Here is a 24,393-nt window from a genome sequence, read left to right as displayed (position 1 = left end):
GTGTATCAAGTTTTTATTTTCCTTTTGAGCACATGTTAACAAACTAAGCTTCATAATAGAGTGATGTAATAATGCAGAACATTTGTGTTGTGGATATGTATTGAAGCTTGTCCTGTATGTATAAAGATATATCTTTTATTATAGATATTTAGACTCTAAACTACCACAGAAATATTGGAACAGTTTGCTTTATAAGATAAAAAGCATTCTTCAAAATGGAGCTTGCTTTGTGTTTTAGAAATAATACATTGAACTATTTTGCAATATACTATTTAAAATCTAAATTCTCTTGCTTTGCTGCCTTTTTAAAAAGGTGTGAAATTTCAAATATTACTAGAGCTATTTTCCTGAAATACATTTGCAAAATAAGGCTGCTTTGTAATCAAGGAATATTTTTGATTGAAGAAAGTGACTGTACTGTGATTCAAAAGTAAACTTATTTTATTATATAGTTTATTTCTTAAAAACTCTATTTATATCTTACCTTGAAGTCCATGACTACACTGAACTTGGTTGTCCATAATTCTTCCTGTTAAATATAAAACCCTGTAAGTTAGTAACAGTAATGCCAACACTGAATTTATTTTGAGGTCAGAGAACCAATTGTTCTCATATTTAGATTAGGATTATTAAATCCATGTAATGTGTATGTTTACATATACTATACATAAAACTTAGGTGTTTTCATTTGTGTTTTGCTTATGTCATTCACAGTTCATGTCTTGAGCATTAATAAAAAGGGAAGCTGTTTTGGTTTGGAGTGGCATGTTGTCACTGACCCTGCCTGCAACTCTCCTCTTCTCAGGTACTCAGAGTATATATGCTTTGTAGTTCACTTTTTTTCTTCTTACAGTAATGACTTGGATTTGTCCCATCCTTACCCTGTAGCAGTGGTCTCCAACCTTTTTGGCACCAGGGACCGGTTTCATGGAAGACCATTTTTCCACGGACCGGTGTGGGGGGATGGTTTCAGGATGATTCAAGCCCATTACATTTATCGTGCACTTTATTTCTATTATTATTACATTGTAATATATAATGAAATAATTATACAACTCACTGTAACGTAGAATCAGTGGGAGCCCTGAGCTTGTTTTCACTTGCCACTCACTGATAGGGTTTCGATATGAGTCTGCAAGGAATTGACTTACTGTGGTCTCTGTGCAGTCAAACCTCTCTGCTAATGATACTCTGTATTTGCAGCCGCTCCCCAGCACTTGCATCACAGCCTCAGCTCCACCTCAGATCATCAGGCATTAGATTCGCATAAGGAGCACGCAACCTAGATCCCTTGCATGTGCTGTTCACAGTAGGGTTCGCGCTCCTATGAGACTCTAATGCCACCGCTGATCTGACAGGAGGCTGAGCTCAGGCAGTAATGTGAGCGATGGGGAGTGGCTGTAAATACAGATGAAGCTTTGCTCGCTGGCCCGCCGCTCACCTCCTGCTATGTGGCCCAGGGGTTGGGGACCCTTGTCCTATAGAGAGTCTTAAAAAGTACCATGCTTCTACTCATCAAATGAAGTTATGTTTTTAGCTGCTCTCCGATTATATTGTTTTGATGGACAGAGAGCCATTTAAGAAAAGAATGTATTTCTGTGGTTTTCTAAAATTGCTTAATTATCTTTTATACCAGTGGGATTTCATTTGTTTATTTAGGGTTGGATAGAAAACCTTGAGTTTATAGATTTTAAAATATATATAAATAAGTATCTACATTCTACTAAAAGGCTTTGTTTCTATATTTCAAGGTAATTTGATGGGAGTATTTTTTAAGTGCTTAGAAGTGTTGAGATACAGACATTTGTGGAATCTGAGCTGAGGCATTGTAATCTTGGTGAGTCCCTTGCACTGTCCTCTCCCGAACTCCTTATCCCCTCTCATGTGTTATTTTTCTCCTTAGCATTTACCACCCTTGGTCATGCTACAACTTTTTGCTCATTACTTGTCCTGTCCCTCACTGGATTGAGGGATGGGTTTTGACTGTTTTGTTCATTTCATCCCTAACACCTGGAATAACACTTGGCACCTACTACATGCTCGGGAAACATTTGTTAAATGAACAGAGGCAGTGGAGGCTGTTGATGGTTTAAAGTAGAGGTGTTGTCTCGCCAGCTTCAGCCAGGTGGGCTTGAGAGACCAGGCCGTGGGACGGGTGAATTTTGCTGGGTAGGGGAGGACAAAGGACAAGAAAGGTTTGAGTCATGGTAGCCCCACTTTACCCCAAAATAGTGACATGAAGGAGATAGAAGGATATTGGGTGTCAGGGTTAGAAAAGGGGGTAGGAAAGACACAGTGGGGTCACCTAACTGCCTATCTGTTGTCCCTGGGGCTGGTTTTGAATTTCTGTTGTGATATGATGATAATTTAGGGAACACAGTAACATGTGTGGTCTAACACAGAGAGGATGAACTGGATCTCAGCCAGGTGTGCACAGCATTGGTTTCCAGTGCCAAGCATTTTTGTTTCAGAGTTTTATTTTGGACCTGCCTATTTAGGCTATGTGATAATATTATTTAAGCCACGTTGACTGAGGCTAGAGACCTAATGTGTTAGGAATCATTCTTAAGTTAAGAAATAGATGTAGTAATTTTAACCGTTCACTGGATATTTGTTATCTAAATGATTGACTCAGAGACATATAATATGTATCACCACATGGCAAGCAAGTAGGAGAATTTATTTTTCTTCATGCCCTTTGCTTCACTACACTTATTTGTAATACAAACACAGTAGTTAATACAAAACTCACATCACATATATTTTAAGTAATTGTCTAGTAATATCCCTTGGTACATAGGCCCTTATTTACAAACAATGTCACATAAGCTGCTTGAATATACAACAGACATTCTTAGTGGAGCTTGTGTGTGGGCTGAACAAGTTAAGTAGGTCGTGTTAAGATTTTCTTACCAGCAGAATATGATGCCTTTGCACAGGCAAAACGAATTTTTTCTAGCAAAATTTTTGCCAATGCTCCTTTTTAAAGAAGGGACAAAGAAGTTTGTGGGGAGGAATTCGAGTAGATGGGCACATGTTACTGACAACAATATATTTTCATTATGCGTGGTAGAAACGAAACTTCTTTTCTGCTTGTAGCCTTTTCCCTTGACGAGAAAGGCACCAAGCGGTGTGGGAACCTTTTTCCTCTCGTCCCTTTAGAATATCTTATAACGAATAGAATTTTCATGATAAAGCAGCCGCAGGTCTCATCATTTTTCAGTTCAAATAGGGAAGTGTGGTCGTGGTGCTGCAGCAGGGCAGTAAGTTCTGAGTTATGTTAGTAAAGGTACTCTAGGTGTTTAAATTGAGACTATTAGCTTAAAACATAACCTGTCCCTAGTGATCACTGCTGTCATTTGACAAATGATCATAAATCTGGTTTTAATTTCAGCTCTAAAACCCTAAATGAACGCAGATGTCAAGTTTGTTGCTCCTGTAGAGACGCAGGTCCTTACACTCAGGCACACCTTGTATGCCTCTTTGTCCTCGGAGGAACTGGTCTTAGGATTGGATGTTTAGTCAGAGTTGTTTGAATTGGATAAATGAAATGAAATAGGGAGTATCAGGAAGCTACTTGCGCTGAACTGGATTTGAATTTTAAGCATTCCTAAAGTTTAGGAAGTTTAAATATCCAGATGCTGTGTTCTCCTTGACCTGTGTTGATCTCATAGAGGTTAAGTTCTTTCAACTCCAGCCTGATAGCGGTGTTACTCAAAGTACCCTTACCTTCTTGAAGACTGGACTGTTTTTCACATAACAAATCAAATCAGACTGACATGGAAATGAATCATGTTAAAATTACGTGCACAGCTTCAAGCCATTCTTTTTATTCTTTCTCTAATACGACTTCCGAGATTCAGCTTAAATCTCAGTCAGCAGTGTTGATGACTTTGGCTGTCCCTGACAGTTCTTGTTATGAAGGATAGGTGTTACTACGCAATATCTTTGGGAAAAGCATCCTAAAATGGATTTTAAAATGAATTTTAATAGTGATAAAAGTCCCAATTGATGACAGGGGAAAGTGGATTTTGTATTACACACAATAGAGAAGAGGATTAAAGTGAAATTTTTCAATCTCCGTTATTGAACCTGCCAGTAAAAATGGATTTCTAATAAGAATTCCAGTAGATTATATGTATCAGTTAAAAATGTTGTGATTTTTCTCAAGCGATCTTTTCTCTTTCTTGAAGGGACTAGGGCTTAGGGAAGTAAGAAATAGCATGAGATTTCTTGAGGTCTCACTTCACACTCCTTGGGGTGTGAGAGAGGAAAATTCAGTATCATGTTCTGCTTTAGTTTCTTTTATAAAACATCACCGGCTGCTAACTGGTACATACATGAGGAAAAAGAATTTGTCTTTAATCTTACTTTACTTCTTACTGAGAACTGTGAACTACCACATAAATATTATTTTGAAACAATGCAAAAATATTTAAACTGGTTTTTCTCCCCTCAACTGTTAGATGCACTAAAATGTAGACAGTTGCCTGCAGTTGTCACAATCTTCTCTTTTGGTCTTTTGGTGGGGCATTTGAGTTGGCTATCTTTTGGGGATTCCCTACTACTAGATCCACTATAACACTATATAATTCGGAACAGGTTTCCAAAAATTGCCCTCCAGTGGCAGTGGGTGTCTCCACAAACCCGAAAAGAGGGATTCTCTCCAATCCAGTGGTGACTGGGAGAGAAGACTCCTGTTATTAGTGAATTCCTCATCATAATGGTTCCATGATGCTTGTTCAGAGATGCCTGGCTCCACAGACGCTGCCTGGTCTTGAACGTGTGGCTTATCCTGGGCTTTGTTACTCTGGGAATGAGCACTGACAGCAAGTGCATCAGATCTGTCATAGAGTATTAGGTGTGGTAAAAGATAAGCTTCAAGTGATAAGTTGCATGATTTTACTTTGCTAATAAGGTTGCCACTGTAGCAAATGTAATAAAAGAGAAGTAAGTGGTGCCATGGTGACTGTGAAGGTCATTAAACAGACATGATTCTCATAGTCCTGTGTCAGCTTTGCTTCTTTCAGGAAACCACCCTGGATAGCAACTTCATTTTGCTATGTTAATGATTTTGTGATTTGTTAAAGAGATCTTTGAATAGAACAATAAACAGAGAACTGATGCTGAACTTCCTTCTGGGCTGCTTTTGTGTAAAGATGAAATATAATTTGGCTCACTGGGATTGTGCACTGAATTAATTGGCTTTGGCTCTGAATGAATTAAGGGTGTCACACACACACACACACACACACGCACCAGTCATGTCCTACCAACTGTGGGCCAGATGTTGGGATTTACCTTACACAAAGGTGAAGTCTTACAGAATCATAGACTTCAGAATCAAAGGAAGGGGGCCTCTGAGACCAAACTGCTCATGTTTTTAAATGAGAAAGTGAGAGTTTAACTTGCTCGGGTCATGTAGGTAGGTAATTGCTGTCTAATACCTATGCCCATAACTCCTGCTCAGTCTGCCTGCTGTTTCTCAAATACTTGATGAGTGCTAAACCATGCAAAATATTATAACCATCTGAGGTTTTAACAGTTTGATAGTCATCTATACTGGCAAATAACCTCTCAAGATGTAAATGCTCTAGGGAGCGTTAATATACTAGTTGCTAAGGCTTAGTGAGTTCATTTAGTAAGACTGCCTTTCAGCTAACATCAGCTGAAAAGCACCTACCCAACGAGCCTTTTAGTGATGGCGGGATAACTAATTGTGAGCAATTGCTTTCAAGGAGGCAGTAGGCCTTAGCAGATGAACGGAGTCGGGCAACCGCTGGAGCACGTGTCAAGCAGAAGGATCTGAGGAATGGACAGCGGACGGCGCTGCAGGCAGACCCGGTACCTGTGGTTCTCCTACCCTGGTCGTGCGTCTTTACATGGAAGGGTTACACGCTTGTTTACATTTACTGAACAGCCGAAGAGGGGGGAGTCATCGCTCTAGTGCTGTGGTTAGAGTCCGTGTTCCTCCCTGCCCCCCAACTCCAGACCATATTTTTGTTGCACTGAGCTTTTTCAAATGTTTTAAAGCTGTTAAGCTAGGGCTAAAAATAGCTTTGTACTTGAGTGGTGCATTAAAACTTAAACACACCTACTCAGGATACCAAATCAAAACCAAATACCAAATCAGAATCTTAATAGAAGCCTTACCAGTTGTTCTTGATAATTATCTTTTATTCTAGGGCATCTTGTGGAGGATTATGGGAATGCTAGGTTTTGTTTTGTATGTTCACACAACAGCATAGGGAACCATCTGCTGCAATGAAATTAGCAAAGTCAAGTTGTATGTTCTTTGGGGATCCATTTAAAAAGTCATTAGCTAAAGACAGATTGACAACACACTTCATACATTTTATGAATCTTGTCATAGGAAGTCTGTTATTCAGAATAGTCTAAATTCATAAGCATCATGTTTTAGGTCTACAAAGCTCATGTGAATTTTAATCCTACTATTACTGGAGAAAAATCTAGCAAAATAGCCTGATCCCTTAGAATTTCTTAGTGGTGTGCCATATGAATTTGGATATAAAAGCCTCATATTTTATGGACTAAAGTTAATCTGTGGTTACATAATATCTTAACAGCTGTAGTGTTTACCAAGCACTATATGGAGAGGCCAGAAATTTTTTAAGAAGAATTCATCAAATGGGTTAAATATCTTCCTTTGATGCTTATTTTTTAACACTAAGTGTGGTAGAGAGTCTTTACATTCTTCTTTTGCCCTGAAAGGACTTGGTTCTGGTAGGGTTCTTGCTACTGTCATTAAACCAGTGACAGGCAAAGCCAACGTGGCACAGAAGGGGAGCCGGGAGGGCCAGACGGGAGTGGTGGGGAGGGCAGGTGTGCAGAGACACACGCTGACTGTTGAGATTCTCCCCACACCCAACCCAAGTCACGTGGGAATTCAAGAGGTATGCGAGGGAGTGCTTGTGCTTTCACACAATTTATAATCTTCCTGAGGGCAGTGAGAAAGGGAAGTTATTATCCTCATTTTGTACAATATATGGAGACATTGAGGTATAGACAGGTCTGATAACCCATGAAGAGCCAGGACTCACATCCTAACGGGCTAGAGAATCTGGTCTTTCAACTGCTAAGTATACCTTACTCTTTCTAAAACATACAGTTCATTCCTGCTATGTTGATTTGCTATAATTTTGAGGTGCCACATATTGATAAACTGGTCATTCCTCACAAATTGCTGATTTCCCAATGGAATGATTGTGAACTTCTGATGAGCTTCTTTATAGACACAGAATAAGAATAATTATACTAGCTTATGGTTTAATTAACATAACATCTACAGACTTTTAATTGTGCCTGTTCATGTTCTAGGTGGGACTTTGCATCATAATTAATAAATATGTGAGTCCACCACAGCATCTGTACAAATTGCTGGAGCCATATGGCTGGAGCAATATTGAGTGTACAACAGTCCAGATTAATACCGTGCCAATACATGGGCTTACAGTGAGTTAAATGAAACATCTTGAGGACGTCATATCTCAGTGTGGAGTTGTTTATTTTCCACGTATACAAGCTTTTAAGATTGGACTATTATTTACACGAAAACTGATACCAATAAAGATGATTAGAATCAACAAATCAATCTCAGTGGTAGTAAGGCACAACCTGAAAATGTAATGGATCTGTAGTTTTTAAGAAGAGAAAGGGATAAGATGTTTTCCTTGTTAATGAAAGAGTTGGCTGTTTAACCACGTAACATGCTCCCTGTTTCACTGGTTACTGGTGTTACAAATACAAAATGAAATTGTTCTTCTCAGTTTCGACAGCTCCTCTGTCATCCTTTGAGGAGAGTGTTTTTCAAAGTGTGATTCTTGCACCCCTTCAGGTGGTTTACAAATTAGACTAATGTTTATATAATTAGACTTTACTTTGCACCGGGCATGAGCTAAAACTTTATTGATACAGGTATTTAGAGATGAGTTGGTTGATGTTTCATCTTCATGTGTGTCTGATGAAAATATTTTTGGCAGTTAAAGGAAATGTGGTGTCCAGGGTATCAGTGCTTCTAGAGATGTGCAGAACTACTGACTAGGGCAAGGCTCTGCCATAGGAGGAATCAACACTTACTGGTCTAGTGTTGGCTTAGAACAGAATGGCTTTCCCACATCCAGAGTGAGACTTTTTTTTTTTTTTTTTTTTTTTTGCAGTACGCGGGCCTCTCACTGTTGTGGCCTCTCCCATTGTGGAGCACAGGCTCCGGACGCGCAGGCTCAGCGGCCATGGCTCACGGGCCCAGCCGCTCCGCGGCACGCGGGATTCTCCCAGACAGGGGCACGAACCCACATCCCCTGCATCGGCAGGCAGACTCTCAACCACTGCGCCACCAGGGAAGCCCCAGAGTGAGACTTTTGATGTAGGTGAAATTAAGAAGGTAGGAGAAAAGGTAGATAAACACTGTCCTTTCGCTTGGGAATGCTTAGTGCCTAACAGGCGATAAAAGATGCTTTCTTCCCAAAGTGATGTTTTGGCACAGCTGCCACCAGAAAAGAAACTGGGCAAGAGAACGAAGGGGAGCAGAAAGAAAGAATGAGATGAAAACTTACTGATAAAGCGTCACTGCATATGTACATGTGTAAGGTTTAACAGATTCCCAACTCCTTTGCTTGGAGATGAATTTCATCCGTGAAAACCAAGTTCAGAACTCCCATCCTAAATGTCACTGCCAACCTCAGCACTCCAAGTGTTCCTTAGTTCCTTTACTCATTGCCACCCAGAGAAAAAATTCTGTTTTACCCTGTATTTGACAGGTATACAGATTATGCTATGTGTATTTCAGCAAATTTGTGTTTCCATGTATGCTAGGATCACATGATTAAGGAGCGAAAACTCAGGTGAAGCCCGAGGAAGGAAAGATAGATACTGCATTAGTACCGCTTCTTAGGACCGCCGGAGGGCCTGCTACTCCAGTGATCCACCACTAGTAGTAGAGACTTCAACTTGGGAAGCTTCATGATTGAAACTGTTGGAAGGTTTGACACTAATGCCCATGAATGGATATGTTTCTATGCTTCCATGTATCACTGCTGCTTAAATTTTTTCTTTTTAAATCATCGGAGTTTTAGTGGAAAGTCTTAAAATAAGTAATTAATAATTTAAATCTTCAGTTTTCAACCCAGTAGGAAACCTCACACTCAGTTGTTCACTTTTAGTAGGAGGCTTCTCTTAAGGCATGAGGTATATTAATTGGATGTTGGAATCTCTCGATTTGTACCCGTGTTTTGTCATCTCAAAGCACTCTGAGTATTTGCATTTCATTTAGATGAGTGTATACACATTTTCTCTCTACTACCATAACTATTTACCACATTTTTACGATCGTCGATGAATCACCACAACTGAAAACACCCAAACATCATCCACAGTGACGTTTCAGCGAGTTGTCTATGATTTTTCTTTTCCAAGTAAAGAATGTCTTTCCCAGCGCTGACTCACTGCGGAGAACTCCCTTATTTCTGTTCCCTCTGCCCTCAAGTGGTCCAGGCCCACATCAACAAGGTAAGGAAACATCCATGACTCCAACTAGGAAACACATGAGCGCTAGTTCTGCGTGCGTGGAGGCGGAGTTCACAGGATTGGAAAGAAACGGGGAGGTGGACACCAGCCGTGCGTCAAAACCCTGCGCAGCCCCATTCGGGCCTCGTGTTTATCACTCGTCTTTATGAGATTTTCTCCTCTCGAAAGAATAGGATGAACCCGTGCTCAAAACCTCTTGAAGCAATTTGAAAATACAGCTTTTGATGTGGCACTTCAAAACAAGTTGGCACAGAATGAAAAGTGACGTTTGGTCTGGGGCTTGCAGAGGGCCCGTTACCTGGCGCGTGCCGCCCTCGGGCTGGGGCTCAGGCTCAGGGCGCAGGCTGGCTCTTGGCCGCGGGGTCCTCGTAGCTGCCCGGGCTCGGGGCGGCGGCCTCCGGGGGGAAGCCCTGCTGCTGGTAGCCGTAGTGGACGGTGCCGCACGGGAAGTGGCGCAGCCTGAACAGAGGCACGTCCCTCAGGCTGGCGGTCAGCGAGGACGGCTCGAGGAGCAGAGAGGTGCCCGGACGGTGGCCGGCGGCCGCGGGGGGCAGGATGGCACAGCCGCCCTCGCCGCCCGGGTTCCCCCTCTCGCGCTGTTCCTTCTTCGCCGGAGGATTGCTCTTTTTGGTGGGTTTCTCTGTAAACCAGGAGCCGTAAGTTGGGTTCCATAGGCTGGTGGGCTTGTTTCTGGACCCCTGGACTTGGTGCAGCTCCGAGGGCGGGTTGGACTGAGAGAATGCCATGTTAACGTGTCCTCCCTTCACGGCCGGCGCCCTGGCGCCTCGGGCAGAGGCCTCTGCGGCCACGGGCTTCTTGCCGTCTTTGCCCGAGGAGGCGGAAGGCAGAGCCGTGCGGGCGGCTGGCTCGCGGCCCTCCTCCCGCTTGGCCTGGGGAGCGGAGACCAGCAGAGGAGGGATTCCCTCAGGGTCCTTGGGCCTCATGGGCACCTTCTCTTCCTCTTCCACGAGGGGCCCGTATTCTATGGGCAAAGCAGTGTTGATCACATCTGGGTCCTACAGGTGGGAGAAATGGACGGACAGAAACGTTGAACCACAGACCAAACATGTTGGATCTGGAAGCTCCCTTAGCATGGATGTCATCGAACTTACTTTACAGATGAAGAGACTATTCAGTGATTATTGGGAATCTGTTAATTTATAAGCACGGGGGAATAAGAAACGGGAAATCATCCTCATCTTTGGAGAGCTTGGTGGATAAGTAGTATTACGGAGGTGCCTGCAGGGTGCTGGGAGAAGGTGCCAGGAAGTGGCCCACTGCCAGGGCAGGGGAGAGGGGTGAGGAAGACTTTGCAGAGACCACCTTTGGGCAAATCTTACAGATCAATGGATTTAAAAGATGGTAAATTACTTTAAAAAATGATTCCAGTTGAAATCCTTTCAACTAAAAAGTCTATGTGTTTGGCTTCAAGTGTGTGTGTGTGTTTGTGTGTGTGTTGGGGGCAAGGTGGGGGTAGGAGAGGAGGGACACACGTGGTTAACCTAACAGGTTAACCTCTAGTTCTTTCCATGTCCATCATGTTTGGAGGGGCTACACTTGATTGTAACATTTCTGGGTGTTGTCATCGTATCGTTACATGTGCCAATATCACAATGCTGTGGTTCTTTAACTAGTGTGTATCTGATGAAACCCAGGAAATACTGAAGTGCTAAGAGGAAAACCATTTACAAAATCAGCTCTGTGCTAGATCATTTTTACAGCAACAGACTAATATAGAAAAGCAGAAGGCAGTTGCCAGATATTTGAGGAAAATTTGTGGTAGAAAGCTTAAAGTTGCAGAAACTTGATTCTGTAATATTTTATGCAAATTGGAAAAACCATTACTTCAGTCAGAAAAACATATAGGTCCAGTATTCATCAGTAAAGAGTTTAAGAATAAAAAACAACTACCTTCTAATTCTCTCTGTTTTAGTCTTAATTCCTTCCCTATTAATCATTAATCTCTATAGTGAGTCATTCAAAATATGCTTGTACAGAGTTCCTTGCTTTTAAGGGGATCTTATGTACTTTGGAGAAGAAAATTACTCCAAAGCATATATACTTAAGTGGATGTATTCCATTAATATTACAGCATAATAACCTAAAAGCCACTGAACATAAAGTTCTCTGAGAGAACCCCAAATAACTTGAAGTCTATGTAGATAAATGCCTTCCAAGCCCAAAGGACCCGAAAAGATGGAATCATGAGGACAGGAAATGACTACAGTGTGAAAATGGGTATGTCTATTGTCACAACTAAGATGAGAGGGAGTTTAGAGAGGTAGTGGTTTATTGTCTGACTTCTAAAATGTTCTCCAGAATTAGACATCCTGACGGAATGAGAGGCAAGAGAGGGAAAGAAAGCACATACAGCGGAGAGGAGGTAAGTGTTGGCCTGAAAGTGGTGCGAGTGGTGCAGAAGGAGGGGCCGCCCTGAAGGAGAGGAGGACACGGCTCCACTGAGGACAGCGCAGATGCAGAGACGAAGGAAACAGAGGGGGCGGGGGTTCTCACTTGGTGGCCTCCACTCTTGAGGAGGTAGGAGGCATAGTCGTCTGCGGAAAATGTATCCCATTTCTATCAAAAGAGGAAAAACTTAGTCCTTACTGACGGAAATGGGAGCGGGATTTGCATAGGGACCAGCGGGATGGCAGGGAAGCTGTGTGGCTTGGACAAAACCTCTCCAAGCCCCAACTCCTTTTAAGTGGCAGCGACTAGTATTTGTCTACAAAACAGGCAAACTGAGATACTACTCATTTTACTTTATAGATAACTAACATTCGTCCTCATGATCGTAACTCATATTTCCTGGCTGGTGTAACTGTTATTTCCCATTTCGGTATTTGCCATCTTCAAGACTTTTCCATATAAATGCTGGCCAAGGGGGGAGGAGATGTTTATACCTGGGTGCAGTATTCAATCCTCTCCAAAATTATGGCAAAGTTGGGCCTGTCTTCAGGCTGATGTTGCCAGCACTGGGTCATTATCCGGTATCTAAAATAAGAACAAGCACATTAATTAAAATCAAGAGAAACAGGATGAAAAATACATTTTTTCCCCAGCACTTTTCTAAATGGGACTGGAATGGCACTGTCTTCGAGGGTGGGGACTCATCTTGTCCCGTGTTGGCACATGTTGCCCTCTGCTGATGGGCAGAGTGTGAAGGTGTATATAACATAGGGCTCGTGAACATGGACATCCTGGTGTTTACGTTACATATGGCTCCTCTCGTCCCATTCCTGAACTAAAGTCACCTCTGGGACAGAATATTCTATTTCCCATCTGCCTTGTTTGTGGGAAGGAGGGATGCCAGACAGGACAGCAGAAAACGCAGGGAACAGAAACACTTAAAGGAGACTCAAGACCCATGGTGCAGGGCAGCAGGGGCGGAGTCTGGGATGCAGATTCCTAGGAGGTGCTTGAGGCGTGTGAGCCTGGTGAGTCCACAGCCTCCATCCAGACGATGGATACCTTTTCAGGTGTGACATTATTGCTTTCAAGGGGCTGGAAGATAACCCATTGAAGCCACAGACGTATTCTTCTCTTGGGGCATATTAAATGAGGTCAGACATCTGTTCCTTCATTTTAAAACAAAAAAGCCTATGTGGCTGCAGATATTCTTTGAAAAGGAAAACTGTGCTTAGTAACTTGTAGAAATTCCTAGAAGAGTCGTACACAGGCCCGGGGCAGTTCTTAGGTGGGTCCATCCGTCCTCCACTGGTGACAAACTCCAGAACCTCCTGGTTGCTTTTGCTAGGGTACGGCATGTATCCAAGAGAGAAGATTTCCCACAGAAGCACTCCGAAGGACCTGCGCACAGGACGGGAGATGTGGATACGGGTACACACACAGACACAGGCACTGACACACACACGTGTACACATACACACTCGGACACACACATAAATACACAGACACACATATCATATACACAGGGACATAAACACATACACATACACAGACACACATACATAGACACACACAGACATACACATGTAAAATTTTAATTTTTTAAATTTCACATTTTTTCCACAATAAAGAACTCTTCATATGGAGAAAAAGAAAAGAATGAGAAAGTAGTCACATGTGAAGCTCCATAAAAACATAACCAGCATGTTATTTTTTTTGTTCAAGTTTCTGTGCTTAGATTTTTTTTTATATAATTGCTGTGATTTTTTTTGCAAATTCCATTATAGCATAAACATTTTGCATGCTAATACCGACATTTTTGTAAATAGAATTTGACATGGCTGCAAAGTGTTCCACTGAGTAGTTGTGCCATAATTTGCTGTATCATTTCCATATTGTTTTCAATTTTTAAAATATTAAAAAAATACTGTGCTGAACATCTTTATACATTTTTAAAAGGACAAGTTCCTTAGGATAAATTTCCTGAATTTAGAATTAGGATAATCTAGTAAAATCTAGGATAATTTTAAAGGAATTACTAGGTCAAAATAATATGAACACTGAAACATTCTTTACCCATATTGTCCATTTGACTTCCCAAGGGGTCACTCTGATCATCAACCAGCATCAGGCACTCCCACCAACACAGAGAACTTTTGCTGATTTTTAAGGTAAAAAATCGTAGAATATTTTAAATTATGTTTATTGACTTGATAATTAACATGGTTGAGTGTGTGTGTTAATTCATTCATTTCTCCTATGAATGGTTCATATTTAACCACATATTGTCCATTTTAAACCACATATTGTTTTGGTATCAGTTTTTTGATTTATAGACATACTTTATATATCAAAGATGTTAACCTTTTATCCAAAATTCAAATAACTTCTATTAGTTGCTTTCTAATTCTCCTTTTTAGCATGCCAAAGATTTTTATTTTTAGGTAGTCAAATCTATTTAAATTTTTTGTGTGTGATTTCCTCCATCTGTTTTATAGATTCTACAGTCCTCTCTTTACCAGCAATTAGATGAATATTTGCTATTTTCTTCCAGTTGTATTTGTTTTTTTCTCTCTTCCCAAATCCAGTCGGAATTGAGTTTGGTGTATAGTGTGAGGTAAGGATGTCACTTTATTAGCTCTTCTAAAACCACTTTTCGAACAATACATATTCCTAAAATAATTTTCTCTTCAACTATTGACTTGTGAGTAAAACAGGTCTATTCCAGGCTATCTATTCACTTCGTCGATTTGTCTGCTTCTTGCATTGATACTACTCTGTTTTACTTTTTGTGTATTTATGTTTTAATATCTGGTAGGGCATTTTCCCCTTACTTCTCTCTTTTTAAAGAAATGTATTTGATTTCTCATTTATTTGCTTTAAATGAACTTTATCATGATTTTTATCATGTTCCAAAATCATCTGCTTTGATATTTTGACTAAAACTTTTATTTTAAAACTTTAATTTCATAATTAGCTTTTTGACAAAAAAAGCACCTATTTTTATTTTTGTGTCTGGCTGTAGTTTTCTGATGTTAATAAATATTACCTCAAAAATTGTAAAGAACTGTAGTTCCTCCATCTCCTAAGGAACACAAAGTACTTTTTATTGACATAATTAGGTGAAATTTCAAAGGTTTTTGTGAGGAGAATTGGGCAAAGATATTTTCCGTATATTTTAGGTGAGAAGGCTGAAGCAGAGGTTATTATACAGCTAATTCAAGACAGACTGGAATACATTATTAGATCTATTAATTCTACTACCTACAAATTGCCTGGTGCATATATTATTCCTCTCTGGTGGTCTGCCCCAAGGCAAAACAAAATAAGCAAAATCATGGATGAAACTGGCAGCAGGGCTTAAAGAATTCCAGCGATATGTTTTCTGCTTGTCTAGATAGACAGCTAGGGAGATAGATTGCAGTGTCCTTTGAGAGAACCACTATATAGACTGAAAATAGGTGTTTATTTTCTTACTTTAGAGTTCAAGGGAGCAAAAAGTCATGCTGATTATAGAACATGGATAATTTCAAGTAAGTAGTGTTGTCAGATTTAGCAGATAACCAGACAGGACACTCAGTAACATTTGAATTCCAGTTAAACAAGAAATACTTTATAGTATTAGTGTATCCCAAACACTGCATGGGACATACTTATACCAAAACATTATTCACTGTTCATCTGAAATTCCATTTTAACTGGCCATTTTGTATTTTATCTAGCAATCCTACAGGTAAGGTAAATCTATATTTTGTATGCCAAATGGTTCTTTAATCACCTATAAGCTAAACCTGTCCTAAATAGGAAATACAAGGTCCAAAGCTTTGCACCAAAGCATTCAAAATCAAACAGAAACAAATATAAGAAAAAAATCCCACTCTGTTTCTCCTGGTATTGAACTTGCTCTGCCTGAAATTATAGAAATAGCTTAAGTGATTGCTGATGAAATTATTTTAAAAATTTGAATCAATGAATATAATCTGATGAAAAAGTTTTAAAGTCACAACTGTGCTATGTTTATCACCTTTTAAAGCTAAACTTTATTTTCCTTTATTCATAATTTGAAGGTGGAAGATAGTCTCCATTTATGTCTCCATGTTCATACTTTGCCTGCCCCTTTCATCTGAACCACCACTGGCCCCAATTATGGTAGAGGGTGGGGCACACTTTTAGGAAAAATGGGAACCCAAAAGTTACTGTATCATATTTAAATCTCCAGCTGATTCCATCCACAGTTCGCTGCAATTCTCTGAGCTTCAAATTCATGTACCGCCATCTCCACCGGCCTATTTTAATAGACAGCTCAGACTTGACATGTTCCGATGAGCTCTTTCTGCACCCAAACCATCTCTTCCTCCAGTCTTTCCAGCTCGGCAGTACCACTGTTCAGCTGTCTGCTCAAGCAGCAAACCTAGGAATCGTCCTGATCTCACTCTTCCCCCCACCTCCCACTCCACATCCAACTTACCGCGGTCTTGTTGACTACTCAAGACAGAGCTTGAAACTGACCACAGCCAATGGCTTCCACTGCCGCCACTAGGTCTAGCCCCTCTCATCTCTTATCTAGAAATGAGCAGTGTTCTCCTAACTGGCTTCTCATCTTCCCCTGCCCCACTCCAGTCTATTTTCCATGGAAGCCAGAGTGATTTTTTTTTTTTAAGATTGTGTCACACTCTTGCTTCCAACCGATCAGCGGCACCCCATTGGCTCTGAATAAAACTCGTATTCCCTAACGTGGGTCCCAAGGGCCTGTGTTCGCCCCCTGCCTGCCCCTTGCATCTGACCCACCACGGGTCCCTGTGTGCACCAGCTCCCCATGAAGACTTGTTCTCATTCCTCAAACAAGCGAGTCTTGTTCCTGCCACTGGCTTTTTCTGCTCGACTTTGCCTGGGCCTGGAAAGCTCCCAGGTGTTTCCATAGTGTGTCCTCTGTCATTCAGGTATTGGATCATTGCCTCCTCATGGAGCCTTCCCCTACCCGCTGTGCTAAACCAGCTTCCTTCCTCTGTTCCCTCCATCCCCACACTCTTTAGTCTCTGCTTTTCTGCTCCATGGCACTTAGTATCTGAAGTTACGAAATTTGTTCCTTTAAGCATTTTACTTATGAAATAACCTACACTTTAAAAAGGAAAATAATGTAATGGATACCTGTATGTCTAGATGTTGATAATGTGCCTTGTTTGTGTCAGTTCTTCCTCTCTTTTTTAAAGAAATAACATACATACAAGTAAGCGTCACCCTCCATCCTCTCCTCCCCCTCCCCTCCACTGAAGTTAGAATGTAGCCTTCCCATGTATGTTTTCACATATTTTACAATGTGTGAAATCATAAACAATAAAGAATCTATATTATAGACCTAATTTTTTTTTTTTTTTTTTGCGGTACATGGGTCTCTCACTGTTGTGGCCTCTCCCACTGCAGAGCACAGGCTCCGGACGTGCAGGCTCAGCGGCCATGGCTCACGGGCCCAGCTGCTCTGCAGCATGTGGGATCTTCCCAGACCGGGGCACAAACCCGTGTCCCCTGCATCGGCAGGCGGACCCTCAACCATTGTGCCACCAGGGAAGCACTGGATTCCCTATCTTTCATCTCTGATCTTTTTTTTTTTTTGCTGCGCCGGGTCTCAGTTGTGGCACATGGACTCTTAGTTGCTGTATGTGGGATCTTTTTAGTTGTGGCATAGGGGCTTCTTAGTTGTGGCATGCATGCGGAATCTAGTTCCCTGACCAGGGATCAAACCCGGGCCCCCTGCATTGGGAGCATGGAGTCTTACCCACTGGACCACCAGGGAAGTCCCTTCTGATCATTTTTTACTATGATTTTATTTGTCTCCTTGGAAGCTTGCAGCATCTTGACCACCATTGGTCTGAAATTTCATGATGATGTGCTCTTGTGTTACTCTTTTTATTCACAGTGCTTGGCACTTGCTAGATGCTTTCATTCTGGAAACATATGTCCTTCTGGGAAATCTTGAATTATTTCTTTGATATTTTTCCTTTCATTTCCTCTGTTCATTCTTTCTGGGACTCCTAGTTGTCAGCTAATTGGGTCTAATGGTCTAATCCCTTTAATTTTCTTTTCTTTTCTATCCCATCTATTTATAGTTGTTTTATTTTCTAGAAGATTTATTCAACTCTGTCTTCCAACCTTTCCATTACTTTCACACATCTATCATCATCTTTAAAAAAAAACCTTTATTTTCTTAAGAACAGTTTTAGATTGTAAAGAAATTATGAAGATAATACAGAAATTTCCCACATACCTCACACTCAGTTCCCTCTATTTTTAGCATCTTATATTAATGTGATACATTCCTTACAATTAACGAGCCAATATTAAGGCATTATTATTAACTAAAGCCCATAGTTTATTGAGATTTCCTTAATTTTTGCTGAATTTCCTTTTTTTGTTCCAGGACCCCATTAGAACATCATGTTATATTTAGTTGTCATGTTTCCTTAGGCTACTCTTGACTTTGGCAACTTCTCAGATTTTCCTCGTTTTTGATGACCTTGACAGTTTCGAGGAGTACCAGTCAGGAATTCTGTAGAATGTCAAATTAGGATTTGTCTGTTTTTCTTAGGATTAGACTGGAGTTATTGGGTTTTGGGAGAAAGACCACAGAGGTTAATTGCCATTTCATCATATCAGGTGAAGGTACTTGCTATCAACATGATCTATCACTGTTGATGTTGACCTTGATCACCTGGCTGAGGTAGTGTTTGCCAAGTTTCTTTCTTCTCCCTGCTTTTCCCTTCCTGTGCTCTTTGAAAGGATGCTGCTGTATGCTGCCCACATGGGCTCCGGGAAACTAATGCTCCATCTCCTTGGAGGGCTCTCTCATCATACTTTTATATCCAGGAATTTTTTTCCCCTAAAAACATTGTTTTAAATAATCTTTTGTCTTTAGATTATGGTTGCAATAATATAACTTTCCGAGGATATTGTTTTTAAAAGTTTTCCTAAGCTTTCTGCATTCTTCTTCCTCCAAGTTCCTTTTTATATGTTTTGGTTTTTTTTTTTCGGTACGTGGGCCTCTCACTGCTGTGGCCTCTCCCATTGCGGAGCACAGGCTCCGGACGCGCAGGCCCAGCAGCCATGGCTCACGGGCCCAGCCACTCCGCGGCATGTGGGATCCTCCCGGACCGGGGCACAAACCCTCGTTCCCTGCATCGGCAGGTGGACTCTCAACCACTGCGCCACCTGGGAAACGCTCCTTTTTATATGTTTGTTTCCTTCAGATTAGAATCTTTTCTCAAGTGTTTGTTGATTCTTGGCTGTCTGTTCATGTATTAAGACTGGGACATGACAAAGCTGATGGGAACCTCTATGTAGATGAGGCTTGTCAACTGGTGGGCAAACTGGCTCGCTTGTTTCACGAGGTGCATTAGTTTCCTGCTTAAAACTTTCCAAGTTTTAAGCCAAACTTGGTGGCTTAAAACAACACAAGTTTATTCTCTCACAGTTCTAAAGGGTGGATGTCTGAAACCAGTCTCGTGGGCTGAAAGCAAGGTGACTGCGGGGCCACGCTCCCTCCAGAGGCTCTAGGGGAGAACTGTTCCTTGCCTCTTCCGGCTTCTGGTGGATGCTGGAATTCCTTGGCTTGTGGTCACATCTCTTCAGCCTCTGCCTCTGTCCTGTGTGTGTGTATGAAACTTCCCTCTGCCTCTCATGCCACTTGTGATGGCGTTTAGGGCCCACTGGATAATCCAGGATAACTGTCTCACTTCAAGATCCTCAACTTAATCACATCTGCAGACTCTTGTTTTCTTATAAGGGAACAACAGCAGGTTTCTGGGATGAGGGCCTGGTACCTCTGTATGGGCATTATTCAGCCCACCAGCACTTGTGGTGTCTGAAGTTTTTCACTTCATTGGTCAGTTCCTCCTTCAAGAATTTCCTCATCTCCTTCTGCCTAGCTGCCATGTTCTTGGCACTGAGGGGATCTGGAGGGGGCATACACCTTTAAGTAGGTAGACTTAAAATATAAATATATATGTATATGTATATATATATAGTGTATATATATATATACACACACACACATGCTTATAGTAGAGAGTTGCTGATGTCTGATGTCCCTAAGGCCGGAAAGACTTTAGTTCAACCTCGTCAGAGAGGGAACCCCAGCCCTGTGTGATGGTAGAGGAGGGATGGGGTGAGGGAATGATCTAGTTACTTTTTAAACAGATCTGTAACTCATTTTCCCCTCTGCTGCACCTCTACTTTCAGAGGTGCTGGCACCTTCCATTCCTAGGCCTTTCTGGGGCTCCTGATCAGGCAGAGTGAATCAGGCTGCTTCTGGATGGCCCTAGATATCAACTTTCTAGTTTTCTAAGTAAGAGACCACTTGTCTGTAAACTTTCCAGTTTCCAAAATTTTGTCATTGTTGTTATCTTTGTCCTTGTGGATTTTTATGCAACTAAAAAGACTCCCTTGTGTGTGTGTGTGTGTGTGTATTTTGGGAGGGAGCACAGGTTCAATTTACCATTTAAAAAATTATATGTTGCTCTTACAGGAATTATGTAAAACAGTATGGAGATTCCTCAAGAAATTAAAAATAGAACTAAAGATCTAGCAATCCCACTTCTGGATATACATCCAAAAGAAATAAAATCAGTATCTTGAAGAGGTATCTGCACTCCCATGTTTGTTGAAGCATTATTCACAATAGCCAAGATATGGAAACAACCTAAATATTGATTGATGGATAAATGGATAAAGAAAATGTGGCATGTATATAAACCATGGAATATTATTCAGCCATAAACAAGAAGGAAATTTGCCATTTGCAACAACATGGATGAACCTGGAGGACAGTATGCTAAGTGAAATAACTCAGACACAGAAAGACAAACACTCATAAGTGGAACCATGGAAGCAGAGAGTAGAATGGTGGTTGCCAGGGGCTGAGGGGAGGGGAAGGGGAAGATGTTGGTCAAGGAGCACAAGGTCTCAGTTATGCGGGATGAATAAGTTCTGGAGATCTAATGTGCAGACAGTGTTTTCCAAACTGATTTTTAGCTGTAGAAGGGGTCTCACCACCACCATCACCTGCAGCACTTTTGTGCTGATAAGTATTTCCTTTTCTCTGTGATTCTGTCAATATGGAGAATTTCATTGATCAATTTTTCTAGTCTTAATGTTGCATTCCTGGAATAAATCTAACTTCATTATTATGTGTGGCTCTCAGTGTGTGGTCCCCCAGCCTGCAGCATCAGCATTGCCTGGGAACTTGTTAGAAATGCAACTTCTCAGCGACCTCAGACCTTCTGAATCCTAAGCTCTCAGGGTGGGGTCCAGTGTTTACCTGTGTTTTACCACAGCCTTTCTGGTGGTTCCGATGCTCTGTTGATGTACGCCAACCTCTGAGAGCCCCCGTTGGAGAGGTATGTTGATTCCTCTTACCCTTTCCCACGAGAGTGTGGGATCATTTGGCTCACGAGCTCTCCCTTAAGGCCCACGGTGAGACCTGGAGGAGGGCAGCAGAAAGACTCACCACGTGTCTGTTTTAGAAGTAAATATTCCTTCCATGAAGGCCTCCGGGGGCATCCATTTGACCGGCAGCATCGCACAGCCTCCCTTTCGGTAGTAGCTCGCTCTGCAGGGAGAAGAGAAAAACGGACTTGGCTCTGGAAGTGGCTCTGAGCCAGGTACCTTGAGAGAGTGGCAACAACAAGGTCTACCGGTTAATGGACTGAAATTAACAAGGGGCGCTTGTGGTTCAGGAGGGGAGCAGGGGACACAGATCACCTAGTTAACAACCTTAGTGTCACCTCATAGGAGACAAAACAGCCACTGCAGGTGTGAAAGGAAAGATCTATGCAATGACTAAAAATCCCCGCTGGCAGATAGTTAGATTTCCCTGATGGGTTTTGTTTATTACAACTCACAATGCATAACATTACTCAACCTTATAAGTATTGTTCCTGATGATCCACGGTAATGCGAGATCCAAAATGGGAGAATTGAGGGCAGGGCTGGTGTCCTACTCTGGATCCTCCTCGGCACTCACACAGCATCTAATTCAATACAGGTGCTCGACATGGAACCCTCTAGGCAGCGGGCGGGAAGCTGCATGCCATAGCAGAGCCCCCAGGAGAGCACCTGGCTTCCATGGTATGAGGTGACTCACTAGTTTTTGTCACTGATGTCATTAATGCAAATGACTGATAAAAACTAATAACTGGGGCTTCCCTGGTGGCACAGCGGTTGAGAGTCCACCTGCCGATGCAGGGGACACGGGTTCGTGCCCCGGTCCGGGAAGATCCCACATGCCACGGAGCGGCTGGGCCCGTAAGCCATGGCCGCTGAGGCTGCGCGTCCGGAGGCTGTGCTCCACAACGGGAGAGGCCACAACAGTGAGAGGCCCGCGTACCGCAAAAAACAAAACAAAACAAAACTAATAACTGAATTCATACCACTGTGCTCCCATGCCTGGTGTGTTACGGGAGGTGGCTCCCCACCAGCTGCCTAGATTAATTAATTACTCCAATAAACATGAACTGAGTACTTAGTATGTGTCAGGTGTTCTGCCACATGCTGAGGACATAAATAAGTCATAGTCTCTCTCTTCCAAGGTATGGTTTAGTGGAAGAAACAGAATCAACTGCAGTAAGAACAACACATGTGATGATGTAGGTATGTACGGAGCTCGACCAATGAAGAATGCATTTGTTCCACCCAAAGTGGGGGTAGAGTATAGGAGAAGTTTCTTGGGGGCGCTGTTGGAGCTGGAACGGCAAAGCAGCTCTTGAGGAAGACCATTCCTGACATGTGGCGTTGCGCGGTGCCTGTGGGAAGCCGGAGCTGTACGGAAGTTGGGAGGTGAAGCCTAGAGCTGGGGAACTGTCGGTGCTGAGGATGGAGAGGAAGGGCCAGATCATGTGACTCACTAAGTCTCACTGCAACATTTGTGTCTTAGAGCACAGGCTCTCCCGGGGTGCTCTGAGACAGGAGCGGAAGGAACGCTGAGACTCTGGGTGATAGAAGAGGGTGAAGTGGAGCATTACCAGGGTATGTGGTGGATACCAGTGGTAGATGACCGTAGCTGAAAACATTGCTAACTCCTAATTTACTATGTACTGCTGTCCTGTGGTAACAGGATGCCATCAGCATTCTTACCCCACAGAGATTGTTCACCAGTTACGTGGGAGGCCTTCAAGGTCTCCCTTATTCTCCAAAGACTGAAAGGTCTACATGACCATCCCTCCTCACTCTACCTCCAGATTAGGGAAGGTGTAATTAGTGACCATGCAAGGGAGTGACTTGCTCAGCTAATGGAGTGAGTCACTGTTGTAAATAATTAGACAAAGAAGAAACGGGAATTCCCTGGCAGTTCAGTGGTTAGGACTCTGCGCTTCCACTGCAGGGCAGGGGGCACGGGTTCAATCCCTGGCTGGGGGACTAAGATCCCCCATGCAGTGTGTCATGGACCAAAAAAAAAAAAGAAGAAGAAACTAGGGGTTGGGAAGAGAAGAGTGGGATAAAGTATAATAGAGTTTTTTTTTTAATTAAAATTTATTTTATTTTTTAATGTAGCTTTAAGAATATGACAGGGAAAAAGAAATGAAGCTGAGCTAAGTACCTATGGGCTTTGAAGTACACTCCTGTGTCTCCTGGTGTGAGAAAGGAAGAGCGATGAGCTGGGCCCAGTTTCCTGTCAGTTCTAAGGTGCTCTGGCCTGGGGTGACGGAAGCTAAGCCTGTTTAGAATTCCTGAGTATTGAGGAAAGGGGTTAAGTAAGTTAAAGTTTACTTAGAAACTTTTTCCATATCAAGTATCCAGGTTATTCCGTGTCTCAGAACATCCTAGGACTATAGAGTTGGAACCAGAAAGACAATCTAATTAACAGCTTAGTGTTAATTATTGCAGGCAGTGTGATCCTTGAATTAGCCCTTCAGGCATGAGCAATGATTAAGGCTTCCCATGTCCTGAAAAGGAACTTAATGACATTTTAGGTGGCAAGTTGACAAGGCACCAGGGATGCTTTAGGGCACAAGCAGCCTTGTCACACTCTCTTGAGGGGGTTAAGCTGAGGAGGTGAGCTCTGATGGGTGATGGCAGTCTTTACTCACCTGTAGATGTCTCGAGCCATTCCGAAGTCTCCAATCTTGGCCACTCTTCCAGGGCCTGGACAGGTCAAGAGGCAGTTCCTGGCAGCAATGTCCCTGGGAAGAAAAAAAAAGAGAAAATGCATTTCCTAATTTTATTCTTGAAAAGATAAATGTATAATATTCAGCACAAGGATTTTCACCTCCAATCTGAAGGTTCAGATAGTTCTCTTTTCTTCCATATAGTTCCTTTCTACATTATACTTCAGTATGAAAGAAATAGCTAAGCGATTCTAGGTCTCAGAACTAACAGGGAAATGGAAAAGGATTTGGGGAGATGATTGAAATGTTTAATGGGATAATAATAATGAAAATAACTATAATAGGA

The 24,393-nt window shown here is 42.1% G+C and overlaps 1 protein-coding gene across 1 annotated transcript in view; it reads right to left on the bottom strand.

The window, feature by feature from the left end:
- Positions 1-9,875: 9,875 nt before the first annotated feature.
- Positions 9,876-24,393, bottom strand: part of ALK (ALK receptor tyrosine kinase) — a gene marked incomplete at both ends in the record, with an annotated part of 722,458 nt that continues 707,940 nt past the window's right edge. Inside the window, 5 exons of the mRNA XM_079720718.1 lie at positions 9,876-10,559; positions 12,447-12,537; positions 13,219-13,353; positions 21,452-21,553; positions 24,030-24,122. Coding sequence (XP_079576844.1) covers positions 9,876-10,559; positions 12,447-12,537; positions 13,219-13,353; positions 21,452-21,553; positions 24,030-24,122 — 1,105 coding nt within the window. The remainder of the gene's footprint in view (positions 10,560-12,446; positions 12,538-13,218; positions 13,354-21,451; positions 21,554-24,029; positions 24,123-24,393) is intronic.

Source organism: Hyperoodon ampullatus, assembly GCF_949752795.1.
Source record: "Hyperoodon ampullatus genome assembly, chromosome: 15".
NCBI classification, from domain to species: Eukaryota; Metazoa; Chordata; class Mammalia; order Artiodactyla; family Ziphiidae; genus Hyperoodon; species Hyperoodon ampullatus.
This window is presented reverse-complemented; position numbering and strand designations above follow the sequence as displayed.